Below are 12,390 nucleotides of genomic sequence, written 5' to 3'. Positions count from 1 at the left end.
ATGATTTATAATCCCACTCTCAGTGTTTATAATGATTTATAATCCCACTCTGTGTTTATAATGATTTATAATCCCACTCTGTGTTTATAATGATTTATAATCCCACTCTCTCTGTTTATAATGATTTATAATCCCACTCTGTGTTTATAATGATTTATAATCCCACTCTGTGTTTATAATGATTTATAATCCCACTCTGTTTATAATGATTTATAATCCCACTCTCAGTGTTTAGAATGATTTATAATCCCACTCTCTCTGTTTATAATGATTTATAATCCCACTCTGTGTTTATGATTTATAATCCCACTCTCTCTGTTTATAATGATTTATAATCCCACTCTGTGTTTATAATGATTTATAATCCCACTCTCAGTGTTTATAATGATTTATAATCCCACTCTCTGTGTTTATAATGATTTATAATCCCACTCTCAGTGTTTATAATGATTTATAATCCCACTCTCTGTGTTTATAATGATTTATAATCCCACTCTCTGTGTTTATAATGATTCAAAAATATTTCATAAAGGTTTTAGAATTAATATTTTTTATTATTTTATAAATCTCAACAGAATGATGTATTTAAACGTTTTTCATCTTTAACAGTAATAATAATAAGTTTGGTGCAGGTGGAGCTCTTGGTTCTGACCCGGGTCGAGTCTGGGTTCTGAGCTGTTTGGGTTCTCTGGAGTTCTCAGACTGTAATCTGTGTTTGGTTTCAGACTCTGAGTGTTTTTATTCTAAAGTCATCACCAGATGGTTCTCTTGACACCGGCCCACTTGGAGCGCTTCATGCCCTGCGCTAGCTGAACGTCGGCCCAGTGCAGCTTGGTGTTTGGAACATCGTCCTCTGGCTCTGGCTCGCTCCGGGCTCCGAGCTGTGGCTGAGCCACCACCACCGGCAACGGCCCTCGCTCCTCACTAAACTCCACCACATTCAGCTGCTTCCTGTCAGCCAGCAACTGGTGTGTCTCCTGCACACACACACACACTTTTAATCACATGTATTTAGTTTCACTCATGTTGTTTCTTAATGATTTATGAACTAAAGGTGATGGAGTGATGTGAGGAGGAGGAGTTACACAACACTCAACATATGACTTCCTTCTGAAGCACTCTGAGCTGCACAAACTATTATTATTATTATTAATTATTATTATTGTTGTTTATAACAACTCTCAGACTCTTCACTGTTAAAGTGGAGTCATTTTGTTCTCATGATGCTCTCCTTTAGCATGAAGCTGCAGCTGAAACTCCAGAGCTTCAACATGTGCTTCATTCAGACACTTCACTAATGAGACGAGACTAACAAGATCAGGACAACGATGATAACGAGGCTGAGTGATGGTGACGAGGATGAGCGATGAAGAGGATAACGAGGTTGAGTGATAACGAGGATGAGTGATGACGAGGATGAGTGATGACGAGGATGAGTGATGACGAGGATGAGTAATGACGAGGCTGAGTAATGGTGACGAGGCTGAGTGATGGCGACGAGGCTGAGTGATGACGAGGATGAGTGATGACGAGGATGAGTGATGGTGACGAGGCTGAGTGATGGTGACGAGGCTGAGTGATGGTGACGAGGCTGAGTAATGACGAGGCTGAGTGATAAGGATAACGAGGATGAGTGATGACGAGGCTGAGTGATGATGACAATAACGAGGCTGAGTGATAACAATAACAAGGATGAGTGATGACGAGGAAGAGTGATGACGAGGCTGAGTGATGATAAGGATGACGAGGCTGAGTGATAACGAGGAACAGTGATAATAACGAGGATGAGTAATGACGAAGCTGAGTGACGATGACGAGGCTGAGTGATAATGAGGCTGAGTGATAATGAGGCTGAGTGATGATGATAATGAGGCTGAGTGATAAGGAGATTGAGTGATGATAATGAGGCTGAGTGATGATAATGAGGCTGAGTGATGATAATGAGGCTGAGTGATAATGTGGTTGAGTGATGATAAGGCTGAGTGATGATAATGAGGTTGAGTGATGATAATGAGGCTGAGTGATGATAATGAGGTTGAGTGATGATAAGGAGGTTGAGTGATGATAAGGAGGCTGAGTGATGATAATGAGGTTGAGTGATGATAATGAGGCTGAGTGATGATAATGAGGCTGAGTGATGATAATGAGGCTGAGTGATGATAATGTGGTTGAGTGATGATAAGGCTGAGTGATGATAATGAGGTTGAGTGATGATAATGAGGCTGAGTGATGATGATAATGAGGCTGAGTGATGATGATAAGGAGATTGAGTGATGATAATGAGGCTGAGTGATGATAATGAGGCTGAGTGACGATGATAATGAGGCTGAGTGATGATAAGGAGATTGAGTGATGATAATGAGGCTGAGTGATGATGATAATGAGGCTGAGTGATAAGGAGATTGAGTGATGATAATGAGGCTGAGTGATGATAATGAGGCTGAGTGATGATAATGAGGCTGAGTGATGATGATAATGAGGCTGAGTGATGATAATGAGGTTGAGTGATGATAATGAGGCTGAGTGATGATAATGAGGCTGAGTGACGATGATAATGAGGCTGAGTGATGATAAGGAGATTGAGTGATGATAATGAGGCTGAGTGATGATAAGGAGATTGAGTGATGATAATGAGGCTGAGTGATGATAATGAGGCTGAGTGATGATAATGAGGCTGAGTGATGATAAGGAGATTGAGTGATGATAATGAGGCTGAGTGATAAGGAGATTGAGTGATGATGATAATGAGGCTGAGTGATGATAAGGAGATTGAGTGATGATAATGAGGCTGAGTGATGATAATGAGGCTGAGTGATGATAATGAGGCTGAGTGATGATAAGGAGATTGAGTGATGATAATGAGGCTGAGTGATGATAATGAGGCTGAGTGATGATAAGGAGATTGAGTGATAAGGAGATTGAGTGATGATAATGAGGCTGAGTGATGATGATAATGAGGCTGAGTGATGATAATGAGGCTGAGTGATAAGGAGATTGAGTGATGATAATGAGGCTGAGTGATGATGATAATGAGGCTGAGTGATGATAAGGAGATTGAGTGATGATGATAATGAGGCTGAGTGATGATGATAATGAGGCTGAGTGACGATGATAATGAGGCTGAGTGATGATAATGAGGCTGAGTGATGATGATAATGAGGCTGAGTGATGATAATGAGGCTGAGTGATGATGATAATGAGGCTGAGTGATGATGATGAGACTGAGTGACGATGATAATGAGGCTGAGTGACGATGATAATGAGGCTGAGTGATGATGATAATGAGGCTGAGTGATGATAATGAGGCTGAGTGATGATGAGACTGAGTGACGATGATAATGAGGCTGAGTGACGATGATAATGAGGCTGAGTGACGATGATAATGAGGCTGAGTGATAATGATAATGAGGCTGAGTGATGATAAGGAGATTGAGTGATGATAATGAGGCTGAGTGATGATAATGAGGCTGAGTGATGATGATAATGAGGCTGAGTGATGATAATGAGGCTGAGTGATAAGGAGATTGAGTGATGATAATGAGGCTGAGTGATGATAATGAGGCTGAGTGATGATGATAATGAGGCTGAGTGATGATAATGAGGCTGAGTGATGATAAGGAGATTGAGTGATGATAATGAGGCTGAGTGATGATAATGAGGCTGAGTGATGATAATGAGGCTGAGTGATGATAATGAGGCTGAGTGATGATAATGAGGCTGAGTGATGATGATAATGAGGCTGAGTGATGATAATGAGGCTGAGTGATGATAAGGAGATTGAGTGATGATAATGAGGCTGAGTGATGATAATGAGGCTGAGTGATGATAATGAGGCTGAGTGATGATAATGAGGCTGAGTGATGATAATGAGGCTGAGTGATGATGATAATGAGGTTGAGTGATGATAATGAGGCTGAGTGATGATAATGAGGCTGAGTGATGATAATGAGGCTGAGTGATGATAAGGAGATTGAGTGATGATAATGAGGCTGAGTGATGATAAGGAGATTGAGTGATGATAATGAGGCTGAGTGATGATAATGAGGCTGAGTGATGATAATGAGGCTGAGTGATGATAAGGAGATTGAGTGATGATAATGAGGCTGAGTGATAAGGAGATTGAGTGATGATGATAATGAGGCTGAGTGATGATAAGGAGATTGAGTGATGATAATGAGGCTGAGTGATGATAATGAGGCTGAGTGATGATAATGAGGCTGAGTGATGATAAGGAGATTGAGTGATGATAATGAGGCTGAGTGATGATAATGAGGCTGAGTGATGATAAGGAGATTGAGTGATAAGGAGATTGAGTGATGATAATGAGGCTGAGTGATGATGATAATGAGGCTGAGTGATGATAATGAGGCTGAGTGATAAGGAGATTGAGTGATGATAATGAGGCTGAGTGATGATGATAATGAGGCTGAGTGATGATAAGGAGATTGAGTGATGATGATAATGAGGCTGAGTGATGATAATGAGGCTGAGTGATGATGATAATGAGGCTGAGTGATGATAATGAGGCTGAGTGATGATGATAATGAGGCTGAGTGATGATGATGAGACTGAGTGACGATGATAATGAGGCTGAGTGACGATGATAATGAGGCTGAGTGATGATGATAATGAGGCTGAGTGATGATAATGAGGCTGAGTGATGATGAGACTGAGTGACGATGATAATGAGGCTGAGTGACGATGATAATGAGGCTGAGTGACGATGATAATGAGGCTGAGTGATAATGATAATGAGGCTGAGTGATGATAAGGAGATTGAGTGATGATAATGAGGCTGAGTGATGATAATGAGGCTGAGTGATGATGATAATGAGGCTGAGTGATGATAAGGAGATTGAGTGATGATGATAATGAGGCTGAGTGATGATGATAATGAGGCTGAGTGATGATAATGAGGCTGAGTGATGATGATAATGAGGCTGAGTGATGATAAGGAGATTGAGTGATGATAATGAGGCTGAGTGATTATGATAATGAGGCTGAGTGACGATGATAATGAGGCTGAGTGATGATGATAATGAGGCTGAGTGACGATGATAATGAGGCTGAGTGATGATGATAATGAGGCTGAGTGATGATGATAATGAGGCTGAGTGATGATAATGAGGCTGAGTGATGATGATAATGAGGCTGAGTGATGATGATGAGACTGAGTGACGATGATAATGAGGCTGAGTGACGATGATAATGAGGCTGAGTGATGATGATAATGAGGCTGAGTGATGATGATAATGAGGCTGAGTGACGATGATAATGAGGCTGAGTGACGATGATAATGAGGCTGAGTGACGATGATAATGAGGCTGAGTGACGATGATAATGAGGCTGAGTGACGATGATAATGAGACTGAGTGACGATGATAATGAGGCTGAGTGACGATGATAATGAGGCTGAGTGATAATGATAATGAGGCTGAGTGATAATGATAATGAGGCTGAGTGATAATGATAATGAGGCTGAGTGACGATGATAATGAGGCTGAGTGATGATGATAATGAGGCTGAGTGATGATGATAATGAGGCTGAGTGATGATAATGAGACTGAGTGACGATGATAATGAGGCTGAGTGATGATAAGGAGATTGAGTGATGATAATGAGGCTGAGTGATGATAAGGAGATTGAGTGATGATAATGAGGCTGAGTGATGATAATGAGGCTGAGTGATGATAATGAGGCTGAGTGATGATAAGGAGATTGAGTGATGATAATGAGGCTGAGTGATGATAAGGAGATTGAGTGATGATAATGAGGCTGAGTGATGATAAGGAGATTGAGTGATGATAATGAGGCTGAGTGATGATAATGAGGCTGAGTGATGATAATGAGGCTGAGTGATGATAATGAGGCTGAGTGATAAGGAGATTGAGTGATGATAATGAGGCTGAGTGATGATGATAATGAGGCTGAGTGATGATAATGAGGCTGAGTGATAAGGAGATTGAGTGATGATAATGAGGCTGAGTGATGATAAGGAGATTGAGTGATGATAATGAGGCTGAGTGATGATGATAATGAGGCTGAGTGATGATGATAATGAGGCTGAGTGATGATGATGAGACTGAGTGACGATGATAATGAGGCTGAGTGATGATGATAATGAGGCTGAGTGATGATGATAATGAGGCTGAGTGATGATGATAATGAGGCTGAGTGATGATAATGAGGCTGAGTGATGATGATAATGAGGCTGAGTGATGATGATGATGAGACTGAGTGACGATGATAATGAGGCTGAGTGATGATGATAATGAGGCTGAGTGATGATGATAATGAGGCTGAGTGATGATAATGAGGCTGAGTGATGATGATAATGAGGCTGAGTGATGATGATGATGAGACTGAGTGACGATGATAATGAGGCTGAGTGATGATAATGAGGCTGAGTGATGATGATAATGAGACTGAGTGATGATGATAATGAGGCTGAGTGATGATAATGAGACTGAGTGATGATAAGGAGATTGAGTGATGATAATGAGGCTGAGTGATGATGATAATGAGACTGAGTGATGATGATAATGAGGCTGAGTGATGATGATAATGAGGCTGAGTGATGATAAGGAGATTGAGTGATGATAATGAGGCTGAGTGATGATGATAATGAGACTGAGTGATGATGATAATGAGACTGAGTGACGATGATAATGAGGCTGAGTGATGATAATGAGGCTGAGTGATGATGATAATGAGACTGAGTGATGATGATAATGAGGCTGAGTGATGATGATAATGAGGCTGAGTGATGATAAGGAGATTGAGTGATGATAATGAGGCTGAGTGATGATGATAATGAGACTGAGTGATGATGATAATGAGGCTGAGTGATGATAATGAGGCTGAGTGATGATAATGAGGCTGAGTGATGATGATAATGAGGCTGAGTGATGATAATGAGGCTGAGTGATGATAATGAGGCTGAGTGATGATAAGGAGATTGAGTGATGATGATAATGAGGCTGAGTGATGATAATGAGGCTGAGTGATGATAATGAGGCTGAGTGATGATAATGAGGCTGAGTGATAATGATAATGAGGCTGAGTGATGATAAGGAGATTGAGTGATGATGATAATGAGGCTGAGTGATGATAAGGAGATTGAGTGATGATAATGAGGCTGAGTGATGATGATAATGAGACTGAGTGATGATGATAAGGAGGCTGAGTGATGATAATGAGGCTGAGTGATGATAATGAGGCTGAGTGATGATGATAATGAGGCTGAGTGATGATGATAATGAGGCTGAGTGATGATGATGAGACTGAGTGATGATGATAATGAGGCTGAGTGATGATGATAATGAGACTGAGTGATGATGATAATGAGACTGAGTGATGATGATAATGAGGCTGAGTGATGATGATGAGACTGAGTGATGATAATGAGGCTGAGTGATGATGATAATGAGACTGAGTGATGATGATGAGACTGAGTGATGATAATGAGACTGAGTGATGATGATAATGAGGCTGAGTGATGATGATAATGAGGCTGAGTGATGATGATGAGACTGAGTGATGATGATAATGAGGCTGAGTGATGATGATAATGAGACTGAGTGATGATGATAATGAGACTGAGTGATGATGATGAGACTGAGTGATGATAATGAGGCTGAGTGATGATGATAATGAGGCTGAGTGATGATGATAATGAGGCTGAGTGATGATGATGAGACTGAGTGATGATGATAATGAGGCTGAGTGATGATGATAATGAGACTGAGTGATGATGATAATGAGACTGAGTGATGATGATAATGAGGCTGAGTGATGATGATGAGACTGAGTGATGATAATGAGGCTGAGTGATGATGATAATGAGACTGAGTGATGATGATGAGACTGAGTGATGATAATGAGACTGAGTGATGATGATAATGAGACTGAGTGATGATGATGAGACTGAGTGATGATGATAATGAGACTGAGTGATGATGATAATGAGACTGAGTGATGATGATGAGACTGAGTGATGATAATGAGGCTGAGTGATGATGATAATGAGACTGAGTGATGATGATGAGACTGAGTGATGATAATGAGACTGAGTGATGATGATGAGACTGAGTGATGATGATAATGAGACTGAGTGATGATGATAATGAGACTGAGTGATGATGATGAGACTGAGTGATGATGATAATGAGACTGAGTGATGATGAGACTGAGTGATGATGATAATGAGACTGAGTGATGATGATGAGACTGAGTGATGATAATGAGGCTGAGTGATGATAATGAGGCTGAGTGATGATGATAATGAGGCTGAGTGATGATGATGAGACTGAGTGATGATGATAATGAGACTGAGTGATGATGATAATGAGGCTGAGTGATGATGATAATGAGACTGAGTGATGATAACGATAACAAGGCTGAGTGATAACGAGGATGAGTGATGAGGATAATGAGGATGAGTGATAATATTAAGAATGAGTGATGATGACGAGGATGAGGGATGATGATGAGGCTGAGTGATGATAACGATAACGAGGATGAGTGATAAGGATTCTCAGCTTCCTGTTTGTGGAGTTTAGGGCTGAGGCGTCTCTCTGACTTGATTCACAGAAACATTAGTGTGATGAAGGTTATCTACAGGAACCAGCTGAATGAACAACAACAAAGGCGGAAAAGACGACAAAACGGAGGAGAGGAGAAGAGGGCATGCAGAATGAGAGAACAAAGAGTGGAGAGGAGAATTCAATTCAATTTATTTGTATAGCGCCTTTTACAATGAACATTGTCTCAAAGCAGCTTTACAAAAGAAGAGAAACAGAGAAAGGGGAGGGGAAAAATGAAAATAAAAAAATATATATAAAAAAAACTAAACTAGAAAGAATAAATTATTAAATTTAATTATTAAACTATTTTATCCCTAATGAAAAGCCTGTGGTGACGGAGGCAAGAAAAACTCCCTGAGGTGATCTGAGGAAGAAACCTTGAGAGGAACCAGGCTCAGAAGGGAACCCATCCTCATTTGGGTGACACTAATCAGTTACAGTTACATTATTTACTGTTTAATGTCCTTTCTACAACAGCAGAAAGAACGAGAGCAGAGGAGGAAGGAGAAAGGAAGAGGGATGAGGAGATGAGAATACACTGGACTTTAATTCACTGGTCAGGTGAAGAACAACTCCCAGTTTAAAAGGTCTGGTGGACAAACTGAAGGAAGAATCACCACCAGACTGGACCTCACACAATCACACACTAACACACAAACATACACACATCTTACACAATCACACTGTGTGTTTGTGTATGTTTGTGTGTTAGTGTGTGATTGTGTAAAAACACTCCTTAATATCATGAATAAATTTGTAATCAGTGTGATAAATGAGGTGTGTGTGTGTGTCTGTGTGTTAAGTGGCATCATGTTAACCTCTTAATGATTGGTTAATGGCGTCTATATGGTGATGAAGCTCTCACCTGATTGGCCAGACCCTGGAAGAGAGCGCGGGTGATGTTCAGCAGATTGACTGACCCCTCCACTTTAGCGTACATGTCCTTAATCCCGATCAGTTTACACAGAGTTATTACTGCCCTGTGACAGTGCAGTCCGTATCCTACACACACACACACGTTAATACATTACAATTTAACACTACTACTAAACATTTATTAATAATAATAATAATAATAATAATAATAACAACAATAACAACAACAATAACACCACCACTACCTTCATTCTGTTTTTTCATGCGCAGTGTGGTTCTCTTGAAGGTCGACTCAATATCATGATAAACTGTAACAGAAGAAAAACACACACACGTCACAGAGTGTACACAAACACACCTTACGCTCACCTTACACCTGTCTGATGTCCCACACACACACACACACACGACTTACTGGTGTGGTCGTTGTATCTCTCGATGTAGTAGAGGTAGTGCATGGCTCTGTTCTTGGCCTGAAAATAACAAAAGATTTATAACATAACAGAATGCTGCTCTCTGATTGGTTGACAGGTCTCCTGATGGTCTCCTAATTGTCTCCTAATAATCTCCTCATGGTCTCCTAATAGTCTCCTGATGGTCTCCTGATGGTCTCCTAATAATCTCCTCATGGTCTCCTAATTGTCTCCTGATGGTCTCCTAATTGTCTCCTAATAATCTCCTCATTGTCTCCTAATTGTCTCCCGACGGTCTCCTAATTGTCTCCTGACGGTCTCCTAATTGTCTCCTGATGGTCTCCTAATTGTCTCCCGACGGTCTCCTAATTGTCTCCCGATGGTCTCCTAATTGTCTCCTGACGGTCTCCTAATTGTCTCCTGACGGTCTCCTAATTGTCTCCTGATGGTCTCCTAATTGTCTCCCGACGGTCTCCTAATTGTCTCCCGACGGTCTCCTAATTGTCTCCCGACGGTCTCCTAATTGTCTCCCGACGGTCTCCTAATTGTCTCCCGACGGTCTCCTAATTGTCTCCTGATGGTCTCCTAATTGTCTCCTGATGATCTTTTGAAGGTGTTTGGATCATAGACCCAGTCACTAAACAATCGAACCCTCAGACCCTAAATACCCCCGGGGTGATCTTCACCTCCTGATATAAACCTTCTCCAGGGAAGAAATGACTACATGTAGAACATCTCTAGTGGTGTTGTGTGTAGATGTTGTTGTGGTCAGTGAGGTTGTGTGTGTGTGTGTGTGTGTGTGTGTAAGGAGCACACAACTGAACTGAAGGAGGTGATCTTTCCCTCGACTACATTCAACAAAAACCACAAGGAGTTTTTTTGTGCATTTCTTCATCTCTCTGAAATTCTTGAGTTTCTCTTTACACCACTGACTTCTGAACACACTGTGTGTGTGTGTGTGTGTGTGTGTGTGTGTGTGTGTGTGTGTGTATACTTACCTTCCTCAGGGCTGTGGTTCTGTCTGTGGCTTTTCCCAAAGCAAAGCCTGTAAACACAACAGCATGTTAAACATACACACAAACAAAGACCAAAGACGAGAGAGAGAGACAGACAGGCAAAGACAGAGAGAGAGAGAGAGAGAGAGAGAGAGAGAGACAGACAGGCAAAGACAGAGAGAGAGAGAGAGAGAGAGAGAGAGACAGACAGGCAAAGACAGAGAGAGAGAGAGAGAGAGAGACAGACAGACAGGCAAAGACAAAGTCAGACAGACAGAGAGAGAGAGAGACAAAGACAGAGACAGACAGAGAGAGAGAGACAAAGACAGAGACAGACAGAGAGAGAGAGACAAAGACAGAGACAGACAGAGAGAGAGAGACAAAGACAGAGACAGACAGGTAAATCTTCAATGCATGTTATCACTCACCTGCAGCTCCGTTACCGTTGCCCACGGCGACAAGGGCGCTGATCGACCTTTTCCTGCCCTCTTTGGCAGTCATGTTGAACACACTCTTTACCTGTCAATCAACACACACACACACACACACACACACACACAGAGTGTAAAGATTAGGGTTAAGTGCAGTGAAGAGTGTGAGGTGTAACACTGACTCTTGACCACCAGGGAGCAGTGTGACTCCACCAAGTGACCTGAGAGAGCTGCAGCACGTGAGTCAGATATTGCAGTGTCTCTCACACACACACACAAAAAAACTGCCTGTCTTATGCAAAACAAAACATTAAAATAAAATAATAATGATAATAATAATAATAATTGAATAAAGATTTAATTTCTATACAAATAGACGCACAAAGAACACCTGAATGCATGTTTTTGTGTATGAGAGAGAGAGAGAGAGAGAGAGAGAGAGAGAGAGAGAGAGAGTGTGTGTGTGTGTGTGTGTGTGTGTGTGTATTAAAGAGCAAGACATGAATCAATAGCGGTCTCTCCCTATGCATTATTAAATATCTGCTTGACTGAGTGATATGACCAACACATTAATCTGTGTGTATGAGAGCGAGAGTGTGTGTGTGTGTGTGTGTATGAGAGCGAGAGTGTGTGTGTGTGTGTGTGTATGAGAGCGAGAGTGTGTGTGTGTGTATATGAGAGCGAGAGAGTGTGTGTGTGTGTATGAGAGCGAGAGTGTGTGTGTGTGTGTATGAGAGCGAGAGAGTGTGTGTGTGTGTATGAGAGCGAGAGAGTGTGTGTGTGTGTGTGTATGAGAGCGAGAGTGTGTGTGTACGAGAGCGAGAGTGTGTGTGTGTGTGTATGAGAGCGAGAGTGTGTGTGTGTGTGTGTATGAGAGCGAGAGTGTGTGTGTGTGTGTGTATGAGAGCGAGAGTGTGTGTGTGTGTGTGTATGAGAGCGAGAGAGTGTGTGTGTGTGTGTATGAGAGCGAGAGAGTGTGTGTGTGTGTATGAGAGCGAGAGTGTGTGTGTGTGTGTATGAGAGCGAGAGTGTGTGTGTGTGTGTATGAGAGCGAGAGTGTGTGTGTGTGTGTGTGTGTGTATGAGAGCGA

At 41.6% G+C, this 12,390-nt stretch overlaps 1 protein-coding gene across 1 annotated transcript in view; it reads right to left on the bottom strand.

Moving 5' to 3' along the window:
* Positions 1–533: 533 nt before the first annotated feature.
* The window catches only part of mrps5 (mitochondrial ribosomal protein S5), a 32,150-nt gene continuing 20,293 nt past the window's right edge, over positions 534–12,390 (bottom strand). The window contains exons 6-11 of the mRNA XM_058399845.1: positions 11,298–11,388; positions 10,873–10,919; positions 9,877–9,934; positions 9,707–9,769; positions 9,451–9,587; positions 534–977 (exon numbers count right to left, since the gene is read on the bottom strand). Coding sequence (XP_058255828.1) covers positions 753–977; positions 9,451–9,587; positions 9,707–9,769; positions 9,877–9,934; positions 10,873–10,919; positions 11,298–11,388 — 621 coding nt within the window. The 3' untranslated portion in view covers positions 534–752. The remainder of the gene's footprint in view (positions 978–9,450; positions 9,588–9,706; positions 9,770–9,876; positions 9,935–10,872; positions 10,920–11,297; positions 11,389–12,390) is intronic.

The sequence above is a fragment of the Hemibagrus wyckioides genome, linkage group LG09 (assembly GCF_019097595.1).
Source record: "Hemibagrus wyckioides isolate EC202008001 linkage group LG09, SWU_Hwy_1.0, whole genome shotgun sequence".
NCBI lineage: Eukaryota > Metazoa > Chordata > Actinopteri > Siluriformes > Bagridae > Hemibagrus > Hemibagrus wyckioides.
The sequence above is the reverse complement of the archived record's forward strand: the minus strand, read 5'-3'. Positions and strand labels throughout refer to the sequence as shown.